General features: G+C 43.1%; 2 protein-coding genes across 3 annotated transcripts; both read right to left on the bottom strand.

Moving 5' to 3' along the window:
• Window positions 1-9,903: 9,903 nt before the first annotated feature.
• On the bottom strand, window positions 9,904-13,979 carry LOC115780651 (neurogenic differentiation factor 4-like). 2 transcript variants are annotated; one of them, XM_030729958.1, is made up of 3 exons: window positions 13,824-13,979; window positions 11,008-11,685; window positions 9,904-10,898 (listed from the first exon to the last, which is right to left on the bottom strand). In XM_030729958.1, the coding sequence occupies exons 2-3, from the start codon at window positions 11,677-11,679 to the stop codon at window positions 10,764-10,766; spliced, it is 807 nt and encodes a 268-aa protein (XP_030585818.1). In that variant the 5' UTR covers window positions 11,680-11,685; window positions 13,824-13,979; the 3' UTR covers window positions 9,904-10,763. The 2 variants fall into 2 exon arrangements, with proteins under 2 accessions (XP_030585818.1, XP_030585817.1); XM_030729957.1 differs by having other exon boundaries at window positions 9,904-11,685.
• Window positions 13,980-17,935: 3,956 nt separating this feature from the next.
• On the bottom strand, window positions 17,936-21,242 carry endou (endonuclease, polyU-specific). Its single transcript, XM_030729956.1, has 8 exons — window positions 21,099-21,242; window positions 20,855-20,977; window positions 19,286-19,445; window positions 18,974-19,179; window positions 18,754-18,864; window positions 18,560-18,666; window positions 18,324-18,466; window positions 17,936-18,243 (listed from the first exon to the last, which is right to left on the bottom strand). The coding sequence occupies exons 1-8, from the start codon at window positions 21,154-21,156 to the stop codon at window positions 18,129-18,131; spliced, it is 1,023 nt and encodes a 340-aa protein (XP_030585816.1). The 5' UTR covers window positions 21,157-21,242; the 3' UTR covers window positions 17,936-18,128.
• Window positions 21,243-25,248: the final 4,006 nt, after the last annotated feature.

The following is a 25,248-nucleotide window of genomic DNA, read 5'->3' as shown; positions in this document are numbered from 1 at the left end:
CATACATAATCATAGATAACCAAACATAACCAAAAGAACACAAAGCACTGGGCCACCGGCCCAGGATCATGACAGTACCCCCCCCTCAAGGGCCGGCTCCCGACGGCCGCAACGAAAAACAAAACCCCAACCAGGGTGGGAGGCGGGGGACCAGGACGGAGGGCTCGAGACAATAAGGCCAAAAGGGCAGCAAAGTCCAAAAAACGAACTAGTACAGAAACAAAAGCGGCAGCACAAGGCTGGAAAAAGAGTCCAAAAACAAAACATGAGTGACCAAACACCCCAAAGACACCATTCAGGGGGCCTGCCAAGGAAACCACAAAAGTGGCAACTCAGTCTTGGGGGCCGCCCGCGCCTCCAGCGGCGGCGGCGTGGACGTGGCGTGGCTTGAGGCCGACCGCGCTCCCAGCGGCGGCGGCAGCAACGAAGAGGAGTCACTGGAGGCCGACCGCGCTCCCAGCGGCGGCGGCGAAGAGACGAGACTGGAGGCCGACCGCGCTCCCAGCGGCGGCGGCGAAGAGCCGAGACTGGAGGCCGACCGCGCTCCCAGCGGCGGCGGCGAAGAGACGAGACTGGAGGCCGACCGCGCTCCCAGCGGCGGCGGCGAAGAGACGAGACTGGAGGCCGACCGCGCTCCCAGCGGCGGCGGCGAAGAGACGAGACTGGAGGCCGACCGCGCTCCCAGCGGCGGCGGCGACGAGCCGAGACTGGAGGCCGACCGCGCTCCCAGCGGCGGCGGCGACGACGACGACGAAGAGACGAGACTGGAGGCCGACCGCGCGGCATGCGGCGCCGACGAGGAGGGGTCACTGGAGGCCGACCGCGCTCCCAGCGGCGGCGGCGACGAGGAGGGGTCACTGGAGGCCGACCGCGGGGCATGCGGCGGCGGCGACGGGGAGCAGACACTGGAGGCCGACCGCGGGGCATGCGGCGGCGGAGAAGGGCGACCCCGGGCTCTGGTGGGGAACCCTCGGGTGACGTGGAGCGCTCGGACTGAGCAGAGACCCCCACCGGCTCGGACTGAGCGGGACCCCCTGGCTCAGAGCGCTCGGACTGAGCGGAGACCCCCATCGGCTCGGACTGAGCGGGACCCTCGTGCGCGGAGCGCTCGGACTGAGCGGGACCCTCTGGCGCGGAGCGCTCGGACTGAGCGGAGACCCCCATCGGCTCGGACTGAGCGGGACCCTCTGGCGCGGAGCGCTCGGACTGAGCGGGACCCCCTGGCTCGGACTGAGCGGAGACCCCCATCGGCTCGGACTGAGCGGGACCCTCTGGCGCGGAGCGCTCGGACTGAGCGGGACCCTCTGGCGCGGAGCGCTCGGACTGAGCGGGACCCCCTGGCTCGGACTGAGCGGAACTCCCTGGCTGCATTGCAGGGCGCGCAGCCGTCTCCTCCGACGACTGGGGCTGCTTTGCAGATAGATCGGGTGAGTCAGATGGTGAGGATGAGGGTGACAGGAGAGCTGACTGAGGGCGAGCTAGTGCTACAGGAGCGAACTGCGTGGAAGCAGACTGAGACTGGGAGGTGGCTGGAGCTACAGCAGACTGAGGCTGAGGGAGAGCGGCTGGCTGAGAGCTAGGGAAATCAGGCTGCGTGGAAACTGACCGAGAGCTAGGGAAATCAGGCTGCGTGGAAACTGACCGAGAGCTAGGGAAATCAGGCTGCGTGGAAACTGACCGAGAGCTAGGGAAATCAGGCTGCGTGGAAACTGACCGAGAGCTAGGGAAATCAGGCTGCGTGGAAACTGACCGAGAGCTAGGGAAATCAGGCTGCGTGGAAACTGACCGAGAGCTAGGGAAATCAGGCTGCGTGGAAACTGACCGAGAGCTAGGGAAATCAGGCTGCGTGGAAACTGACCGAGAGCTAGGGAAATCTGGCTGCGTGGAAACTGACCGAGAGCTAGGGAAATCTGGCTGCGTGGAAACTGACCGAGAGTGAGGGAGAGCTGACTGAGATGGCTGGGAGTGAGCTGAGGCTGAGGCTGACTGAGACCCTGCTGCTGCAGTTAACGCTGAAAACCGATGCGAAGGCTTGGACCTGGCTGCCCCCACCCGCGGAACAGGAACGGGTGCAGAGGTCAGCCCGTCCGTGGCTGCCCCCACCCGCGGAACAGGAACGGGTGCAGAGGTCAGCCCGTCCGTGGCTGCCCCCACCCGCGGAACAGGAACGGGTGCAGAGGTCAGCCCGTCCGTGGCTGCCCCCACCCGCGGAACAGGAACGGGTGCAGAGGTCAGCCCGTCCGTGGCTGCCCCCACCCGCGGAACAGGAACGGGAGCAGAGGACAGCCCGTCCGTGGCTGCCGCCCCCCGCGAAACAGGTACGGGTGCAGAGGACAGCCCGTCCGTGGCTGCCTCCACCCGCGAAACAGGTACGGGTGCAGAGGACAGCCCGTCCGTGGCTGCCTCCACCCGCGGAACATCTCTTGCATGGAAATGGGTGTCTGCAGTCTTTTCTGTGGCCAAAGTATCAGAAGTAGTTTTATGGGTCTTTGAAGGAAAAGGGAGTTCAGTCCAACTCAGTATTCGCTCTACATAACTATGAGTTAATGGTGGTAATGAGTCCGTAAGCCAGGGGTGTTCTATTATTAGTCCATGAAGTCTGTGTGCTATGGCTTTCCCCTGCTTGTCACAGGGTTGCCGAAACCACTGAATGCACAATTCCAAAACATGTTTACAGGAGTCCTGCTTAAATCCCTCACTGGGCTGTTTACACAGTGGTTTACAACAATCTGGTTCCATTATTTTCTTTTTGGGGTGCAAAGAAACAGGCATAGACAAAGAGTCACTCACGGACATGATTAATGGTGTATGAAGCGGTGACGGCTGTGTGGAAACCTGAAGCTGTGGTGACTGACTCCGCGGCGATTCTCTCCGATGCTGCCGGGAGCTTGGCCTTCCTCCCTCAGCGGCAGGCAGCGGCGAAGCGGAAGCGCTGGGAGGCCAGGGACCCCTGTGTCCCAGGAACCGGAAAAACGACTCCTCCGGAGTCATTCCGGGCGGCGGCTCCGGCGAAAAGTCTCTTTGCTTCCTCCGGGTTCTCGTCCTCCGTGGCTGCGGCGTGGAAAACCGCGGCGTCATACCGCACGGCTCCGGGGACGAATCATGCAGCTGCTGCCAGGAATTCCCCTTCCGCCATGGCTGCGGCGCCCGCTGAGGAGGGGAGGGACCAGTGAGCGGAGTGACAGGTGAGCGAGCGGCAGGAGACAAAAAAATTCCGCCAGTGCGGATAACTCGTGGCTTAGGAGGAGGAGGTGAGTGGCGTCGCCGGGGACCGTTCCAAAAAGCAGGTCCCCCCAGCGCCAGGCGAGTGCCACTGTAGGGGTCGGAGTCTGCGGGGTCCATTCGTGGTCGCGTCATTCTGTCATGGCAGGCCGCCGTGCAGGCAGGAAGGAGGACCCCAAATAGCAGACTCGGGACAGGTGTAATTCATTCACTCGCTTTATTTACCCCAATCTGACAGACATTAACATGAGCTCTCCCTGGCATACACTTAACGGAGAGACGTGAAACTAACTAGACTTGACTTGAGCAAACAGACGTACATGCAGGACAGCAGAGAACAACCATCAATGACGCGACAAAGAACAAAGCAAACCCAGGGGCTTAAATACATACAGAAGGCAATGGTGGGTAACAAGAAACAGCTGGGGAACACAGGGCACAGGTGAACAGAATCTACCTAATCAACAAGGGAAGACAACTAGACAGGACACACAGGGAGTACTAAACTATCAAACTAAAACAGGAAGTAAACAAAGACATAATGCAGACTAAGCACAAACCCATAACCAACTGAAGACCCACATGAGAGAAACCAAACATACATAATCATAGATAACCAAACATAACCAAAAGAACACAAAGCACTGGGCCACCGGCCCAGGATCATGACAAATCCCTGTTGTCCTAAAGCTGTCACATTTCAGTGTGGCAAATGTGTCATAGAGTCACAAAGTGAAATGAGGAGGATGGATGCATAACATGTTTTAAATTAGTATAATGAATAATCTTTTTTTGTACTTATTTGTCAAGAAACAGTCATTCATGTTTTGTCATTTTATCCATTAAGAGTCTCTTGAAAATGATCTATATCAGCATGTATTACCTAAACCTGCATTAGATTTAAAAGATGCTATGCTGTAGGGCATGGCCAGTTTTACACACAGTTATTATCAAAACATTCACTGACACAGCTTTAAATGCTGCATACTGACCAGTTAAACTGGTGCATTTTAGTTTTAATATTTTTTCCCCAGTCTGGAATATTTTCCAAACTTTTAATCAGGATATTAAAAGTTTGGATTTGTCAGTAATCACTGGAGTATAGTGGGAAGGAGAATGCACTGATTGTCTCCACTTGTGCAACTTTCTGAGGACATCAGCCTCCTGGTGCTGCAGTTTGTGTTTTTTTCGCTTGCATCACGTATCAGACATCAGGAGGTAAATTTTAAAATGCTGATCCACCGCAAATCCGAAACACTCTGAGACTCTCAGTCGCCCATTTCGCACTTCCATTTGTCATCTAGTGAAACATCCAAAGTGAAGCACTGGGATAGCTGAGATGGTGAAATTAAATGTGGATGGCTGCGAGATGAAGATAGTCACACAAAATTTACAAACATGATACTGTGGGACTCCTGTGTGCTGCCATGTTGGTTCCTGCTTTCTGCCAGTTAAGGTGTAGATTCAGATCGGATATCCTAAATGTGCTTGAGAGTGTCATTTTGAAGAGGTAGGGAGAGTATTAGGTGGAGCAGAAGGAGGCAAGGGTTGAGGTGAGATTGACGCATGGCCCAATGTCGAGTAAATGTCAGTGTAATTCTGATACGCTAAATGGCCTGATCTCTATTCTGCCTTGTGGAGGCCAAGTCACCTGAGGAATATGGAAAATAAATGTGTGGCTAACTACAGTCTATTAAAGCAATGTAAACAGTTTAAAGACATTCAGTGTGTGAAGTGCTCTTGTGTAAAAGAGGCAGGCTGTTTGAAAACACCAAGTGTTTAATGCAGGCTGTAAAAGCCTTAATGGCAATGTCCAGTCGATCTTGGCAGGGTCCCTTTATGACTCTTCTAAGGATGTGCTCATGTAAACTTATATCCCAGTTTAATTTTAGGCAGACATATTCACTTTTATTTCATTTGCATATTATGGACACACATACAAAGAAGCACATCAGCACCTTCTGGCACCATGCCAGGTTGGGGTTAGGTTGACGGACAGTGAGGAAGGACGACAAACTGGAGGACTAAGCACATTTCATCAGCGGATACAGTTACACATGCACACACAAAGTTGTGTTTCCATCACTTCAGAGGACATTACATCGACTTATATTCATTTCCTGGTGGCTTAACCTAGTCGTAACCACCGTTTAACTAACCTTAAACCATGTTCTCCCACTACCGTTTGATGACTTATTATACAGTATGAATAAAAGGACTAAACTTGCCCACAATGTTACTATGTAAACAAATTTATGTCCTCGCTATATGAGTAATACAGTTACACACACTCTTTTTCTTTCTGTCCTGCCCTCTGTTCTCTAAGTAATCGCTCTCTCTGTCATAAAATTTTTACAAGCTGGCTCACCATTACATCCTGCAATGTAATGCAGTACATTGCATTCCTCTCTTGGTCATCTATATATGGATTTTCAACTTTTGCTTATGTCTCTGTCCTCCTTTCATGTGTGGAGCAGGCTGGACTGACGTAACGTAACATCCTCTTCAACCCACAAACTTAACGACATCTGACCACAAAGCTGCAGACTGGTTAAGCTTGTTCCCATACCAACCTGACCACTGAACACTGCAACAAATTCATTTTGAGTTGGCTTACAAAATATTTATAAACTTTTTACTTACGTAAAAATAGGAGAATAAAAATACGCCATTACAAGCAAAAATGATCCATTCAAGATTAATTCAAAATTCTTTCTTGGGCACAAAATAAAATTAGTGAACTATACTAGTATAAATATATATCTAAATTATAGTAATGTATATATACACACATGTGCAGTCCTTAACACATTTATTAGACCATCACCCAGTGTAAGGTTTATGCTACAGCTGCTGTAAATTAACAGTATTTGTAATAACCAAAATGTATATTTTTATGTTTCTGTAATGATTAATCCACCAGTACATGCAGACTCTTTAATCAGAATTATATTGTTAATGCTAAAATATAATTATTGTAGTTATCCATGAATTTCCAAGTTTACTATTTTACAGCAAAGCAGAAAAAAATAGTAAAGCACATTATTATCTTTTGATTAAGCTGTCAAATTGCAGTTATTTACTTGCATCCCTGAACAGACTAATTAGTTGTAGTGGTTGAATATTATACTTCTCAGAGAAGTCCAGTGTGCTGGCTCAAATTTGGATATAAAACGTGAATTCAGTTTGTTATTTACCTCATAAATAACTTATATGGTATAATTTTTAATTTTAAACAAGTTTTTGACAGATTTCTAAAATATTTTCTTTTTCTTGTTATTATGACAGTCTAATAAAATTGTTAAGCACTGTATATTTAAATTATAAGCACATTTATGATGTCATAATTATGATTTATGATGCAAGTCAACATGAACTGCATTTAATGTACTACACAAGTCTTGAGTGAAAAATGAATTAATTACACTTTTTGACCTTTAGATTTGTATACCAGTCAGCTACAACTTTAAAACTACCAGTTTAATATTTTCTTGGTAAATCTGCTCTGACCTGTCTGGGCACCTGTGGAGGTGTCCTATTGGGTCTGGCACCAGGATGCTGGTAGTGCATCATACGGGCCCTGCGGGCTGTGAGGTGGGACCTCAGTCCGTCACGCTTGTTCCATCAAGCCCCACAGATGTTTAATTGTATCAACATCTGGGGAATTTAGAGACCAGCTCAGTGCCAGAAGGTTCTTGGTGATGTTCCTCCTGGCATACCTGACATTTGCTTTATTTTTAAAATTTTTTTTAATTTTTTTTTTTGAGAGAGAGCGAGACCACTGCCATCTGAGAGTACTTTTATTATGTAACTAATAAAAATGTTGTTTCTATATTTAGCTCCCACTTGCATCAGAAACATTAAAACTCATCATTTGCCTCATTATCTCTGAAAACATTATCACATGAAATGAAAGTATTATATCCAAATAACATTTTTTCTTCAAACTGTGCCAGCTTTCCTCTTCCCTTTCTCTTCCTCAGTACGCCAGTGGTCCTGGAGAGCACTGTCCTTTTTTTTTTTTTTTTTGATCACTCATTTTTCCACCTCAAGGATAAAAGCCCCGACCACAACCTTCCTCGCTAATAGCCCTTGCACTTCAGTGCTGCCTTTGAAGTTTTAATCAGTCAGATTTCCTTGATTAATCCTTTTTCATGTCTTTTCACGGTAAATAATTAGAGTCTGATATGATCACTTGCTGGATAGAGAGGACAGCATGCAGTTCTCTGATAGAGAAGAGTCCCCAGGTATCTTCATTAGCCTGATTATTCTCATCCAAACACACTCCATCAACCAGTTTACTTGTAAATAGGTTAATTCTATTCCCATTCCCTGCTCACTCTGCTGGCTCACTGTGTTTAACAGAGTTCTTACCAAATGTCTATGTTGTTCTGTCTTTACCTTTACAATCATCTTAAAGGAAATATTTGAGCAAACATCTAATCCCTACAGTAATAAGGCTGTGGGGTTTTACCAGGAGAGCGTGTTTCAATAAATACCAGTCGATGCCAAAAAAGCCAAGCAGTGAAGGATCATGTCTCTTTGTTCCATGATTATTTTCAGTAATGCCAACATACTGTACAGTTCACTGTAAGGCCTCAGTCAGGGATCAGCTTTACAGAGGTTGTGTAATGTTGACACCTAGTGGCCAAATTCTCACATCTCATCCAGCTGATACTTGTATTGCAGGAATGAATTTCCACCACTTGGTGGCAGTGCGATTCCTCCCTTCACCATAGATTCTGTTCTCATAATTTGACCTCCTGTTAAGAAAGAAAGAAAGAAAGAAAAACAGCATATGCACAACAGAATCATCATTTTTTCTTAACCTCTCATAAAATAGGATTCTTTTAGATGTAGTGCTGAGTATGTGTGCTACAGCTGCATACTGTTGTGCAGCAAAGGAGATGAGGAGCCGCTGCACTGACTGCCCCTCTCTCCTCGGGATTAGTGAGTAAATGACACCATTCAGACACTGAGCTCTGATCAGCTGCTTAATGCTGTTTTATCCCAAATAACACAACCACCATGTACATGTGATGTGAGCTCTCTCACAGATGCACAGACTGCGCGTTCATATAAACAAACATATATATTTTAGATATTATAGTGCTTATATTCAGGTAGTAGGAAGCTGCTGTCAGAAATGTTATAATGACATACATTTATACACTCTTTATTATTATTATTTTAAGGCTTTATTGTGTGCGATTTCCTTAATTTTTTTTCCCCTGCAAAAACACTCCAAGGATTATTAATTAATTAACACCTTGATATTAAAAATGGTATTGTTTCATAAAAAGACTGAAGACCTTTTCTGTGCACTAACAAAACTGCTACTCTAACTGTTGCAGTTGTCTCGATTTTTTTCATATAAATGGAGTCAGTGCACAAGGTTTTGTTCACTGAGAAATAATTGAGAAATTATTCAAAAGAATTACATGTAAATAAGGCATTGTGAACATTTTCTGCATTTATTTAAGACAAGGCATCACTGATATTAAATGTCAGAGGGGTCAAGGGTCAAAAGGGTAAGGGTCAGTGCAGCCCTTTCTTTGTCTTGGGTGCAGAAGTGTTCTTTTCAGATAGCAAAACATTTTTTTTTCTCTTGAAGACACCGGTCTATCAATATTCCATCATTTATCGTGTGTATAAATTAGGAATACCCTGCATGTTAATTGTCTGGGGAGAGGCTGTGTCTCCAGCAAGCACAGAGATGTCCTGTTTTTGTTATTCACCCTGCCCCCTCAAAGTTAGTGCCTGGTTTTCCTGGTTAGTAGTGCAAATGCATTACAAATACACACACAGGCTTATACTAATCCTTGTGAAAACAAAGCGATATATTTTTTCCCAGCACAGGTCATGCGTGGGATGTTCATCAGTGTGTTTACCAGGATTAGGAGCATTTCATCCATAATATAACCTCTAACGTCATACTTACCACTCACTGTTCTAAATGAAAATATGAAGGTTGTGCAGAAAGATGCAGAAAAATGACTGTCAGTGTGATAATGTGATGATAACTGGTGACCAGTGTTCTTTCATACCATTCCCACCAGTGACCCATGACCTTTTGACCTCTCTACCTGACCTCTCAGTGGGTGGCCTTTACACTGACCAGGAAAGACTATGAAGCAACACAAGTGGCTGCTCTCCGATCAGATCTCTGTTATTTTTGTTTTTGTCTTCATGATTTTCTCAGTCTGGCTGTTTATTTCCAGACTTTCATTATCTGTTACTTATTCAAAAAGTCACTTAACCTCATAAATTTGATTTAGGCATTTGAAATGTGTATATGTTTTTGAATGTTCATATGTGCGTATGAAAAGTCAGTGATATTTATTACATATCTGAGTGTTAAGTTGTGGCCTGAGTTGATGTCATGGCAGGATTATGCCAACCCAATGTCAGAGAAGTAGAAAGCCTAAGCAGGCGGGCCGCCATGTTAATCATAAATCTTTATCTTGCAATCCTGCCTCGCACATTTGGCCTTCATTAAATGATGGCCTGGGGATTAATGCTGCTAAACCACAGAGATCTGGAGAGAAAAATGAGAAACAAAGTAACAAGTAAACAAGCTGTGTTGATGTTGGTAGTGTTTAAGTGATGGATTTGATGAACATGTATGTCTGAAAAGAAAGCATTCTAACAAACAGTAAAGTAAACAAAGACAAAACTTACTTAATTAAACTTTTAGTACTTTAATAACATCAATTTTCCCAAAGGAAACAAGATTGAAAAACACTGAGAAGAAAACAGTTGTTTGTAATGCAGTTTCTTTACAATTTTAACCTGAGAATTACAATTTTTGCTTCTCTGTGATCCCTTTTCCAAACCTCCCAGTTACAGAAATTTTTTTTAAAAAATTCCGTTCATCCGTCATTGACCACAAAAGATCAATTAGATTCTCACAAATGAATGGTTTCAAGTGTGAAACATGAATATAATGGAACAAAGAAACTGGACACAAAACAAAGATAATAGATTAACTATCGGTCTAAGTGACAAAGAGAATCTTTGACAGCAAATATGTACAAATGGAAAAAAAAACAGACACATCAGAACAAACAATCCATTCACACTGTCTTAAATTAAAGAATAAATAAAAAATATTTTATATGGAATAATATCTGATGTTACCAAAACTAAATTAGAAGTGCTTATCGTACAGTACCCGGGCAGCTGGACAGCAACAACCTGCTATGTCCTCATATCATTTGGTAAATGAGTTTTGGAAAACAAATTATTGGTTTAAGTCAAGTATTTTCTAACACTAACAATGTTGAGTAGTGCTAATCTACTGTGCAAATGTTCCACACGTGTTAAAAAAGACAAACTATTCTACAGTTCTTCCACTAACAGTCTGTCTACTGAGAAAGATTCAGCCTCTTGTGAGTGTTCGTGAAGGACGGGACTCGCTCCTTCAAGTTGCATTGAAGGCTGATGCAGAGCTGGCTTTCATGATCCTTCTTAGTCTCTGTAGACAGATGTTATCTGTCGGGGGGGCATGTGTGGTGGATGATAGGAGTCATATGGCCCTTCTAAGTGTACGTCATATGCGGTCTGTGTCTGATACAGGACCTGGTCCACAGGCGTGGGAGAGTAGTGGTGGGTAGGTGGGTAGTGAGGTGAAGGCTCCTGTTTGGGCACCAGGTTACTACTGATGCTGAGAGGTGGTGTAGGGGGGCCATCATATGGAGGGGTTCCCACACCACCAGCGTTGTACTCACTTGGTGAGTGATTCTCATAGGGTCTTCCTTTCATCGCCCTCAAGTGAAGCAGGTGAGCAGAGTCAAATGTGCCATATGGGGGACTTGGCAGTCCTGGAGAGGAGTAGCTCACCATGCCACCAAGGGTAGGTGGCGGCCGACCTCCATGTCTGTCTTCAGGCCTCATGCCAGCACCAGAAGCTGGACCTATCTGTAAGCAGCCAGCAACCAGGTTGGTTGTGGGTTGTGAGAGGCCCTTACACAGCGTCTCCATAAAAGCCCTGCTTTCTGTGGACAGGCCCCCCTCCAGAGCCTCAGACAGAGCACAGATGTAGTTGCGGGCCAGCCGTAACGTCTCGATCTTGGACAGCTTCTGTGTTTTGGAGTGACAGGGCATGATGCTGCGCAGGTTTTCCAGGGCATCATTTAGGCCGTGCATACGCGAGCGCTCCCGGGCATTCGCTTTTATTCGTCTCGCACGGAAACGCTCCTGCCGGGCCTTGGTCATCCTCTTTTTCTTAGGCCCTCGTCTTTTGGACTCATCCTCTGGTCCTTCCTCTCCATCCTCTTCATCTTCCTCTGCATCCTCACTCCCCATCTCTCTGGCCTGTTGGATCACTCCACCTGTTCTGTAGCTGTGTGGGGCCAATGTATCTCCATCAGGTGAGCTCATGTCTCCGTCCATCCACTGCAGAGGGCTGACGACCTCCTCTCCCTCCCCTTGTCTAACATATGGCTTTATCATCATAGTAATCTGCCAAAAAAAAAACAAAAACAATTTTTAAAAAATGAAAATGTCTTTGTCACTCACATCCTCTAATAATATCAGTACAGCTTATTAGAGATTAGCTTGGTGTGGTGGAAACCTCGATACACCAGTCTTCATCACTGTAATATTCTAGGTTAATGGTTTCCAACTTCTTGCTGAGGGCTTATAGAGATTGAGCAGGTTTTTTATGGTACTTGAACTACATTTTGTCATGCTTGTAATTCTTTAAATGTAACTGCCAATTACTTTACCTGGTCATACTACAGAAATGATATGATGATATGAGATGATAAAAAAAAAAAAAAATCATAGATTCATGTGCTGGCACAATATGTTGAATTAAAATTAGTCATCCTACATAATCAGTGCTTTTATTGATTGCACTCTGGGTACTTTTTTTCTCCCCATCACTAAAGAATAACTAGCTGCTTTTGTTTGGACTGAGCTTGTTAATTACTGACCTGTTTCAGTTTATAAGTGTTCTAGTTTATAGCCAGTGTGTAACATTACCAATGATAGGTATGAAAATGTCAGGTTTACAGTACAGCTAAACCACGAACAGTGAGCAGCTCTTCATAAATCAGCAAGTGATCACAGTTTAGCTTTCCTGGCTTTATATTAAAGGCTTGTTATCCAAAATTAATAGCCCTGCTTCTTAAAAATGCTAAACAGAAGTCTCATTTATTTTTCAAGGAAAATGCATTTTCTTTTGGATTACATTTGTGATTTATCTTAAAGTAATTTTGCAATGACATTGCCATTAATGTTCTTGTTTTCCCACGGTTGCATCAATCATACATTAGACAGGGTTAGGCTCATCAACTGCTGCACTGGAAAATGGAGGTGAGTCTTGGTGGTTAACACTGTTCAAGGATATTTTAACATCACCTCCTAAACACAAGACTATTTGGTGCCTGAAACTAACCAACAGGGGTGAAAATAAAAATTAAGCTAAACAAGCTAAATAAAAAAAAATATATGCAGACAGGTCTCCCCAGTCTACATAAAAGTCTTGTGACTTCCTGTCCCTCTATATGTATAACTTTATTTCTCTAAAATAGTTTCCCTTCTCTTTCCTCATTACAGCCAGAGACCATTTTCTCTTTCATAACTGTTTTACCTACCTGCAGAATAAATCTCACAAAGTGATATCATGTAGGCTGTAGAGGCCATCATTTTAAAACTCGTCATCTAGAAACATGATTAAACCTACTTTTAGTCCCAGAAAGAGGCAATTATACAATTCTCTAATCAGTATATTCTCATTCAGTTTGACACTAACTTTTTATTGAATTAAAATAAATATAAATTAAAGTAGATTTTGAGGCCTTCTTTTTTGAAGTCTGATCAATTGTTTCAGAGAGGTTGATGGGTGAAATAAGGGATGACCACGGCAACCTGGAGACGGTGTGTACAAGTGTTACATCACCAGGAATGAACAATTATGACCTCATAGTTTTGCAAAAATAAGTTCTCAAACTGGCCCAACTGTTTCAGCACCGGACAGTTCCTGGCACAGATTGTAGCTGGCAAGGGAGGAGACGGCTTTTGATACATTTATGGCTAGATGCATTTTTCTTCTATGTGTACAATCTGTTTTATCCGTCTTCTCCCCTTCTTCAGTTCTTTGGGCAATCCCGGTCAACTTGTAAACTGGTAATGCTCCAGCAAGTCACTGACAGGACTTTAATCTGGGCCATCGCAGGATTTACTCCATGGATGAAGCAACGGCCATGGGATTAAATGAAAGATCGACATCCCACAGATCAGTACCCTAACAGAGGGCTCAGACTGAATTGAAATAGACATTTTCAGAGGCAGAAATATTAATTTCTCTGCATGAATTGCGTGCCTAAGCAGCTATTACTGAAGTATATTAAGATAAGCCCTTTGTACTTTTTTCATTAGATATATTAATTTCGTGTTGACTTTTTCGTGCAGTTGCTTTATTTCAAAAGAAAATCCCTATGCCAAAAATCGGGTTCTCTAAATGGAAATTAAGTTGCCTACTCGGTGCATTTTAATGGAAAATATACGTAAAATGTGTCCACACCGACTGACTCAGAAGCGAGTCCTTCAAACTCTTTCTAGGCTGCATATTGGATATGCGTTTTGAAACATACCCGTGCTGATGTGTCGCCTCAGGAAGTCTGTCAGATGATATTTGTCCTTTCTCCACGGATCACAGCTCGGTCACACTGTCCATCAAACAACGCTGAAGTTTCGTGCCGTCTCGTTGTGCAGAGCTGTTCAGCATCTCAGTGTGGGTCACTCTGCGGGGGCTCTGGGTTTTAACCTCCACGTTAAAGCTCCTCCTCCTCCTCCCACTCCCATCCAATTCCTGTTGACGCGCTCCAGCTCGCGCGTGGCCGGCCCGTGGCTGGAGCCCCTGGGGCTCAAACACTTGCGCGCGCGCGTGTGTGAGTTGTGCCTAAGCTCACTGAAATAGACGAGACAAACAGGGGAGGCCCAGGCCTTTGTTGCACTGTGAGGGCCGCCAAATCCGCAGCACGTCGTCAATGAACGGTGGGGAGACGCGCTCAGTCGTCTGAGCCTAACTGTATGTGACAGCTTGAAGTTGCGTGTGAGCAGGTGTTTGCGCCATTTCTTCTTCCAGCATCCATCCCTTTGCGCTGTGGAGATGAGGGCTGTTAAACAAGTTCACCTCACCTAAGAGGCCGCTCTGACCAGAAGGGGTAAGTTTGGTCTCGTGAGGTGTGCAATTAAATGGGCAATATGACTTTCGAGACTCGCTCCTCCACCCCCTCCTCTCTGCAGGACCTAGGTGCTGGCCTCCTGGATATTGAGGCTTAGCACCATAACCCATATTCACTGACCCTGAACGAATGTCTTTGCTTATGAGAATTATTCAATAGCTATGTGTATTATATGTCAATAGCTCCAGGAAATTGCATCTGTCACACAAAATACACAATTATTCTTATTTGCTCAACAAAGAAAACTATATGAATGCCAACTTTGCTCAGTGTTGACCCCAGACTTCAGCCACATCACTCTATCTGGTGGTGAAGACCATGAAATGTGGCTGAAAGTCCGAAAGGCAAGCAAGTAAAAAAAAACAACTTTGTGCTATGTACTTTTACTTTGTTTGAATAAGTGACTGTGATCTAAAAGGCACACTTATATGAAAGTACAGTAATAATTAGATTAATAAATAATATACAGATTGCATTAAATTTTCAGTTCATCAAGAGTCACAACTAAAACACTTGTGACTGTTTTAGTACATTTTTGTACTAATATATAGTTAAATGGGAATTTTCACACACTGAGTACAGTTACTGAGGGTGCAAATAGTAATAGAGCCAAATTGACAAGATTATTTCAAGAAAAAAAAATACTAGTAATGCAGTAAGGCATGTCCTCATAACCATGCAAGGTTCTCTAAAAAAATGAGCATTACATGTTGTCTTGCTGACATTTGTCTTTTTTTAAACTGGGGAACAGAGAGAGTGAGACTGGGAATGTGAGAAACTGTATATCTGATTTAGGAAAAGAGCACCACATGCTCTAACAGAGAGGCTTAACATAGTTTACAGGGTAATCTGCAATTCCAAACTATGTGCTTTCACTTTATATTCATTCCCAAGCCGACCACCTTGCCCCATGCTCCTCCCCCTGCGTCTTTTCCTGTCCTATTCCACACCTGCAGCCTGAGATGGGAATAGCAGAGCTGGGTCTCTTACATCCCCAGAGTGGGACCAGCAGGGGAATATGATAGCTGAGGCCTTGTGTCCCCATTGCGGAGGCTTGTAAAACATTTTGTAACAATCTAGCAGAATAAATTCTATTCATTATTCTTCTTAGAGGTATGATCCTAACTTGTAAATTAACATATCTCGACAAAACATTTTTTTTTAGCTTGTTTACAATTCTATTTAAATTCGACCTACTTGCAGTGTTTGTTCGATCTTTTTGTTCGACAAGTGGTGCTCAAGTGTTAAGCCGTATGTATGCCATGATGTCCCCTGGTCCCTCTGTGGTGGCCACACATGATGAAGTCCTGCTGCAGATGGTCTTTGCTTGAACATGTCTCATATTAGTGGCTCAGATGCTCATCTATTCTCTACTGGCTTCTCAGCTCACTCAGCATGTTCACATACTCAGAGGATTCCTCACCTTCTCTTGGTATGAGACAGGAATTTATTATAATATATATATTTAAAAAAAAAAAAGAAGGACAGATAAAACTTCACTTCAGTACACACACAAACATGACCTTCCTCTGAATCCCCAGTGTTTCTGTGTATGACAGTGGGGAAAGTGGGTTTTGTCCATCTGTCATACTGGAATTCCGTAGAGAGATTCCAGCACCACAGCCTGAAGAGTGTGTGCGTTTATGTTTGCGTATGTGTGCGCACTCATGTTTGGGGATGAGGATGGAGTGCATGTGTAGCAATCAAAAACTTTTTCATCATGCGAGTAGTAGCCTCAAATATAATTTGATATAGTCTTAGGTTATATCAGTGCACCAAGATTGTATCTCTCACTTCTCACATGTCGGTATCCATTTCATTTATACTGGTAACAGCAGTAGCAATATGGTCATCAAATTGTTTGGAAAGCATACAAAAAAACCCCCAAAACAAAACATCAGAGAATGAACGTTGCTCCTTATTTCATGGTTCCTCATCAACGTTATAAATGGCCGGTCTTCTAAGCCAAACTTGAACCTCCCTCCAGCCCAGCATCGACCCTGGGGAGACAGGGTTGATGGTGACCATGTGTCCTTCTACTAACCATCTCATTGATGAACCCCACCACTGGGTAAAATAGACCCCCCCACCACCACCACCACCTCAGTTGAACCCTAAACCCCCTTAACCCTTTCCTAAACCCCGTGCTGGCCCCCTGTTGAGCGTGCTCATTGGCTGACCGCCTTCAGGCGTCCCTTTTCCACGGGCCCATTGTCTGGCCCCATAAGCAGCTTTGTTTCTGCATGTGCAGCTGGGCTAGCCCGCTCAGCCATTAGCCGCAACTCGCGATAGAGCGAGCGGGATAATATAATTACAAAACAAAAGTCAGGTGGCTCACGAGATCTGCCAGAAGAAGCCCATTTGAGGGAGATGCGAGGACACGCTGGCGGGTGGCCAGCTATAATTTGATTATGAAGTTGTGTGAGTGACAAAAGAAACAATTGAATCTTTTTTTTTTTTCCTTTTATTTGTCCCACTGTGATTTAATTTGATTCCACTGGGGCTTTAAAAAAGAGGGCAGGGTGAAAAGAGAGAAGATTTACTCTTCTAATTTCTAGAGCCACCAGCAAAGAAAATGTAATATGGGCTGACAAAATAGCAAGAGAAATTCTTCCCTGGGTGAACTTTATTGTCATGTTGCTGCAGCACTTTGACTGCATGTGAGGCCTAAATCAGATGAATTGCTGAAGGCTGAGTTTTCCTGCAGACTGACTGGCCTTGTGTTCTTGTTTTGCATGAATGCACACAGACTGGTGGACAATGGGATCAGTGGCAGATCCACCTCCTGTAATGCTTTCTTTAAACAGGGCAGCAAGTGTGTCCCCCTGTTCTGTCGGCAGACCAGAATTTATCCTGTTAGTCACCCTAGATGAGTGAAAGAGTAAAATCAACCCCCATACCAGCTGGACACACACACACACACACAAACACACACACACACGCATGTGCACACATACACATCCATTTATAAAGGCACAAACGTGCGCGCGCACACACACACACACACACACACACACACACACACACACACACACACAGACACACACACACACACACACTTAACCCCACACACTGGGGAGTTATACACACAGGCAGCTTTATGGGCAGCTGATAAGAACAGGTTTAGCTGGTGGTTACTGTTCATAGCAGGTCAAGCAGAACAAGATCTGTTAATGTCTCTTTGTTTCTATAGTTCATACTTAAAAAGACTGCATTTTGTTTTTTTGTTTTTTCTCTTACAATAAGCAAAAAGACAATAAGCAATTGTGTCAAGTGTGCACATGCTCTTACAACTGAAGGGTTAGTGTCAATATTGTGCCTACTCTGGGTGTGTAAACGCCCGTTTTTTGCCCCATTAGGCACAGCTTGATCGTGCCCCTGGGAGCACGCCACATTCTCATGCTCTGAGAGACTTCTCAGAACGGTTTCACTGCAGACTAATTGCCGGTCTGGTTTATCATCTTATTTATGCTCTTCTGTACTACCTCAGAAAGAAGCAATCATGAAACATTTTTTACCTATTGCTCTGCGTTGTTTTATTGCAGGATGTAGGGAATGGTGTGACAAATTTACATTTTATTATATCTTCTAATTTTTTAACTTGACCTTAAGCGCCACTGTTGGGAAAATTATTTCAAAACAATTATGTGTAATGAAACACTTGCAGGCTGCTCTGTAATTCGCTGGTTGCTTAGAGGATAGGTTCATTCCTTAAGGGGTTGAAGGAAAGGCCGAGCCAATGAACTTCTTCCCATCACCATAGAAGGAATTGTCCCAGGTGTAAGTTTGAATAATGAGTGCTTTCCCTCCCACGCTCAGATGACACCTAAGGTTGATGGATAGACAACCTAAATCAGAACAGATCCATGTGCAATAAGATGTTACTGGACCTGAAGATTTACTCACTGTTTTCCAGGACGAGTGATATAGCAGAGGCTATAGATGGCAAAGTCGAATTCTGGGCTGGAGCCAATGACTGAAGAGCCAACCTGTTTGTAGTAGCCGTCCCACATGAACTGCATCCCCAAGACATCAGGATATGTAGTCCACTGAAGCAAGAGAAACAAATTGAAAGAGAAAACGAATGCAGTGCACATCGTAAATTAAAACAGCATATTAGGATTTTTAGTGTCAGTGCTTACAGGCCCATTGAAGCTGTGGCTGTAATAGTTTAGCTTTCCACTTTTCTCAGTAAGATAAAACCTGATCCAGTTGTGGAAACCGGACACCTTTCCTCCCTTGATTTCTCCTGTTACAGAATGTAGTTTTAAGTGATAAAAAATAAAATGTATTTTGAAATAACTGTGACTTAAAAAGAAAATTGCTCTGTCTGAACCTGCAAAGATGTGTTCAAAGCCGCTGGAGTCCAGCTGTTTGTTGCGAGAGTACAGACCAAACCACATCATCTTCAGGTCCTCAGTGAACTCTTCCTCAGATTTATAAATGCCTTAAGAAATAAACAAAACCATTGCAAAGACATCTGAATGACATTACCCAACCTTTAAGCGGCACTGAGGATGCATGAAGGTGAACTACTACATGTAGGAATGGTTTACCCTTGGTGTAAAGAAAAGCAAAGAACTCCCTTCCGAGGTCAGTGTTGGACATAGTTTCCCTGACAAATTTCTCCTGCTCAGCCAGCTGTTGAGAGCTGAAGTCCTCCGCCACTCCAGTCATCCTGTTGTAGTTGTCCAACACAGACAGGAGAGCAGCATAGGTAGGCTTGGAAAAGAGAGTATTCTCATCCACATAGCGGAACAACCTGAAAGCACAAACAATTATACAAAATTTGAAAAAAAAATTTTTGAGAATATTGAAAAATGGCTACATAATGAGAAAGTTCTGTGCTGATAAAACTGTCTTCTCACGGCTTTGGCGAGCGATCTATCTGAGAGCTGGTCTCAGAGTTGGACACCAGAGTCTGAATGTCAATGATCAACTCTGAGGCTGAAGCCTTGTTGGAGTCCAGAGCATAAAGTTTCTCAGAGAGAGCCTTGATCTCTGCATCAGTTACTGCTTCACCTGCACCTACAAACACATGCACATATGTGTGTTCCTGTATGTATTAGAGTACAGATGATGGAAAGTACAAGTTAAGTTAAAAAAAGTGTGAAATAGTCCAACTAAACTCTGCATGAGTCAGACATTTAAACTGCTGTTTGCATCACTGTATAAATCAATAAGCATTAACTTCCCACAGTGAGAACTGGAGTATATTTGTATTGTAGTATTGCTGCTGTTACTTACCAAAATATTTCTTCCACCACTAGCTATTACTCGAAGTGGAGACAGCAGATGAACAAAAGGGAAGAACAAGCTGAGCCTTTTTTTTTTTGTCTCCTTTCACTGTGTTAAATAGCACAATAGTGACACCTGCTGGACACTTACTAAAAAAAGCTTTGGCCATGTGGAGCTGAACCCATGAGCCAAACACATGAAGTGTTAAGATCCGTTTACTTAAGAAAGAGTTGCAAAGACATGAGATAGATGGATCAATGGCACAATGTAAAAATACTCCATCACATCTAGAATAAGTAAAAGGAAAGAAACAATTATAAAGAGAAAATGCTTATAAACTGAAATTTATTCTGCAGAAAATGGTCAAGTGGTCCAAGAGCAGCTTACGCTCAAATAATTCACTTAAAGTTTGTTGTCTAGTCCAGCGGTCCCCAATTGCCAAGGTAATTAAAAGGGCTCTGAAGTGAATTATGGGAGAGGATCAGAGAGAAAATTTGCTATGTATTTATTTATGATAGAAAATTAATTAATTATCTAATTATGTATCCAGTTTTGGTGGAACTCGTAATCAATTCAAAGAGCCTCACAGGTTAAAAGGCATCTGAAACACTGTTTTGATTTCAGTTTGTTGTATTATAAAAATGAGCATATGTAAACATTTTAAAATAAAACCTAACTTGCCACTAAAAAGCCAAATTACAAATACTTGTTTATGCGCAACATAATACAACTATGACACTACTCTCACAAAGTACAGAATTTCAGATTTTGCAACATGAGACCACGGCACACACTCTTTTGCTGCTTGTTGGAACGTGTTAGTCATGAGAAAGTAGCCAGGTGTCTGCAACGGAGGGGCTGTTAGTGGAAGATTTTGTATAACACAACTAGTGGTGGAGGCATACTGTGTGGCACGTGAGGCGGGGTCAGCTACGCATGACACATATTTGGGTGTTACTGTTACAGAGTTCATACACTGCAGCCCCAAGTTCGTACACCGCACCTGGAGTTGCAGTGGCACTCATTCTGAGAGCTGTAATTCTCACCGCACCTGGCTTTGCAAGATATGGAAGCTATATGGAAAATAGGCACACTTGTGATTGGTGGTACCGATACCAACAGTTTCACAAAAACTAATAAAGGCAAATGTGCATGTTTTTGGTATCAAACAATATCAGACATCTACTTTTGTCACTTACCTTTACATATTTCAATGTAGTCTGAACAGCAGTCATTGTAGCGCTCACATGCTGGATTGCACTGACAGGAGAAATTGCTGTCTGTTCCGTAACCACATCGTCCTTGACACGAGTCCGACGAGTCTGGAAACCAACAGGACAGATTGATGTCATAATCTCACAGCATTACACTGACATCCTTGTTCCACGTGTAACATGATCACAATAAAAATGCATAAAAAGGTTTTAAAAATAAATCACTTACTGCTGTATCCCTGGCAGAACAGGGTCGCGCAAAGTACAAGGACAGCAATGGCCTTCATCTTGGCTGAGCAGCAGTCTGATAACTAGATGAACTGACTGTAATACCCTTTCCTTTATATCAAAGTGGGGAGTGGTTTTTGCTCAACTACCATACAAGAGATAGGGCAGACTGGTTCCGTAACCAGTGGTGGTGGACTTAATTGACACAGCGCCTCTGTATAGGTTACAGGTTTTGGAGAAGTTCCGAACATGCTTGAAGGAAACTTGGAGAAATCGAAATGTCCTGAGCATGAGAGAAAAACTGCAGTCAGGGTACAGGAACATTAACTACTCTAGTGAAAAGTTGAAATTTAAACGTGGAGATTAAATACTTTTATAGCTTCCTTTTTCCAGCTCCATACTGATTGCAAATACTGATTTTTTCTCATTCAAAATATCTCTTACAACATCCTGCTGTGACCCACCTGGGTGTGACGATGTGTTCAGGGTTCTGCCAAAACATAAGGGAATGGTACTGAAGTAGTGAAGGTCTTGAATGGCTGCTCTTGCATAGCTGCAAGAGATAGTAGTACTAATGGAGTCCAACAGCACTTTGTGTAGCCACACCATTGTTTGTGCCAAAAGAGATTAATGTGTTCTCTGTGGACTATTGCAAGATGAATGGAGTACCACATTTTGATGCTTATCCAGTACCTCAGGTTGATGGCTTCTTAGACTGATTAGCACCTGCTTGCTTTTATACATGAATGGATCTGAATAAAGGGTATTGACAGATTGCCTTATCTCTAAAGGTTAAAAAATAGCCTTCTCCATTCTGTACTGTTGCAAATTCATGGTACATCCAGGTTGTTCTGCAATGCAGCTAACTACCACAGTCTCATCTCTCGTATCCTGTGACCAAATACTGACAAGCTTTTCTCACCACCAATCTACAGAAGTGTGCGTTGGATGGAGCGAATTGCAAGCTATTACTACAGCAGTGAGTAGGTGTGCCCTCAGATAGACTACAGCCTACTCACAACCAAAGACCAAAGGAGAAGTGAAGTAATTCTTAGGCTTGGCAGGGTATTACTGGAGCTTCATCCTAAATTTTGCAGATATGAGCCCTGACCAGTCTCATTTTGAAAGTTGCCTCAGATCTTGTTCAGTAGATTGAAGTAGGTTCAGGTGGAAAGAGGGGAGGAGAAATGCCTCCGTGGGCAACTAATGATCCAAACTCCGAACTTCTCTGTCGGTTTTAATCCTGAAGAGTGAAGCTTTAAAAAGTGGGATGGGGTAGTTCTATCCTAGGAGGTATGAGTGGAGCTGAAGATGAGCTGGATATATTAGCTGGAATATTGGTAATTTATTCGTAGGTACTAAATTATGCCTGCCAATCTGGTCGATGACCAAAGCTCTGCAGTACCAGTACATGGGATGCAGACTAATACCGTCTGCTGTTCAGACCATGCACAACTGCAGTGACTAAAGGAGGACACCAGCTGGATCCTTCTTGGATCTGGCTTTATGGCATTCATGGTGGTCCAAACAAAGTGTCCTTTGGCTTGAAAGAACAACTGTGGCAATATTGGATTGAGAGCCCACAGTTTCCACTTTTTTGTCACTCAGTGATTACTTTTGTATTTGAAGAAAGGCATTTTGGATAGGTTTACAAAATTGTCCTGGTTTGCAGTAAATATCTCTTCACAACATTAATTCTGCATGTTGAAAAATGATACATAAACAAGTGTCAGTATGTGATGAGTTGGGGCTCAGGTCTCACTGTCAGTGCTGCTGGTGCATTACACAATCAACAACAAAGGACACCTTGTGAGTTCTGCTGTAATGCGAGGCCTGGAACTGAAAACAGGCTGGTTCTCCAACCTAAGCTGGCCAGTGGGCCTGTGTGGTAGCGGCCTGCAGTTTTGCTCAGCTGCAGAAAGAGAGGTGGCTGTACCAGGTGGAGCTGGTTAGCACAGCTGACGTACATTGATTATCAAAGTTTTGTTCTCTTATGCAGTACCCTGCTGGGACCAGTCCGTGCCGGCATACACCGACACACCAGCTGTGGAATCATGTTTGAAAGCAGTCTTTTGTGTTATTGTTGTTATTGTAAGTTGTGCTATCAGGAATGTCAGGCATACCACAGAGGAGCAAACAGCGTTTATGTCGTTAAAGTGTGTGTGTTTAAACAAAAATAATAAATTACAAATTCACTTGAACCATCCAAAGGCAGCACTCACATTAGCCAGCCCATAAATCATGTCACATCATCATAATTGTGTCTTTTAGGCAAAATACAATGTGTTGTTTGATGTGTTTTCTTAATTATGTATTTATATAATTACAGACGTACTTTAATCATGTTTAAATATTTACGGATCAATTTAAGGATCAAAGTGTTCAATTTATTTCTCTTCTACAGGAAACTATGCATCTAGTTACCACACAGAGCTTTAATGCACAAAAAATATATCAAAGCTCATGATATATGTTTTAAGCTGTTTTTATTCATGCAATTTGGCTTGAAAAATAATGTAATTTCCATCAAAGTCCATATCTCTTTTTTATGGCCAATTGGAGGCAGTAGAAGGAATAACAGAACTAATAAACTCCAAGGCATATGGAGCTGTTTAAAATACAGTTTTGCATTATTATGGGACCCATTCTGATTTTTGCACCTGAATGACCAGATGCTGTATTTCACAGGGTTTATGTGAGATAACTCAGAATAGCTCACACATCTCAGTATCTCTGAGCATGTGGAGATCATATGCTCAAATGCAACACTGGCTTAGAGTGCAACCTTGATTTAAACCCTTGAAAAATACAGTTTTTAATTAATCAATGCCTTTAAATGAAGTTTATTTTAAATGAGAACTATTGCAGCAAACACTGGTTTGGGGTTTTCTTGGGATGCCTATTGAAATGTAAATGTAGTAATTTTCCTGCCCCCAAAGTAAACACAAGGTTCACTCCTAATAGAAAAAAAGAGAATAAATTTCTGGATCAACCAGATCAGCATTTGTTGTTTAGCCTTTGGGTAATATTGCACATGTTGAAAAAACATAAATGTGGCAATATCCACTTTAAATGTTTTTTAAGACATTTCTTTTTTTTTTATATAGTTTAATTAAATGATTGATCCTAATGCCAAGTGAATGATTTACATAAAACTTTATCTTAGAAACCTGCAGTATCATACAGGAGTCATACAGGAGTCAAAAGTTTTGACTGCTTCTGTATGTGATAGACATTTCAACATGACGTTATTATGAAAAAGGATCAAACTTGGTCATCTGTCATCTATCTATCTATCTATCTATCTATCTATCTATCTATCTATCTATCTATCTATCTATCTATCGATCTATCTATCTATCTATCTATCTATCTATCTATCTATCTATCTATCTATCTATCTATCTATCTATCTATCTATCTATCTATCTATCTATCTATCTATCTATCTATCTATCTATCTATCTATCTATCACAGTGGTCTCAAACACCTGGCCATTTGGCAATTTTGCCCTTAAAAAATACATGTTTTTTACACAATTGTTTTTTAATCATTTCAGATAGACAAAAAGTGTAGTCCTTATTTGGGGACCGGACGAAATTTTTAAAATTTACTTTAACCTTATAACGGGGTATGGACCCGTTACCTGGCCCTACTAGTCATGAAAAGCACATGGCCTCTGATGCGGCTTACCAAAGGAACTTTGAATTACCGTAATTATGCGACCGTTTGTTTGGGTTTTACGATAGGACAGTTTCTAAAAGCTGACAAGTTGCACTTCACAACCAACATAGGGTTATGACGTAATTGTTGCCAGAAGTCCAACTGCAGCACTTTTGAAGTATGTTTTGTCACAGATGGCACGTTCTGCATTGGTAAAAAAAAAAAAAGTGGAGTGAAGTAAGTGCAATTTTGCCAGAAGAAAAAGCAAGAGAAGAAGAAGATTTCGCATTCCAAATGTAAAAGAAAAGTGAATGACGAACACAGACAATTTAAAGAAAGATGGACATTGCAGTATTTTTTTGTTGAGTTTGGTGGAAATGTGATCTGCCTTATATGTAAGGAGAAACTTGCCGTTTTTAAGGAGTTTAATCTCAAGCGTCATTATACTGAAAATCAACTGCATTATGAGAAGAATGAGAGAGATGAC

The sequence above is a fragment of the Archocentrus centrarchus genome, chromosome 5 (genome assembly GCF_007364275.1).
Source record: "Archocentrus centrarchus isolate MPI-CPG fArcCen1 chromosome 5, fArcCen1, whole genome shotgun sequence".
Taxonomy (NCBI): Eukaryota; Metazoa; Chordata; class Actinopteri; order Cichliformes; family Cichlidae; genus Archocentrus; species Archocentrus centrarchus.
Note: the sequence above shows the minus strand (reverse complement) of the source record. Positions and strands in the feature narration are given on the sequence as shown.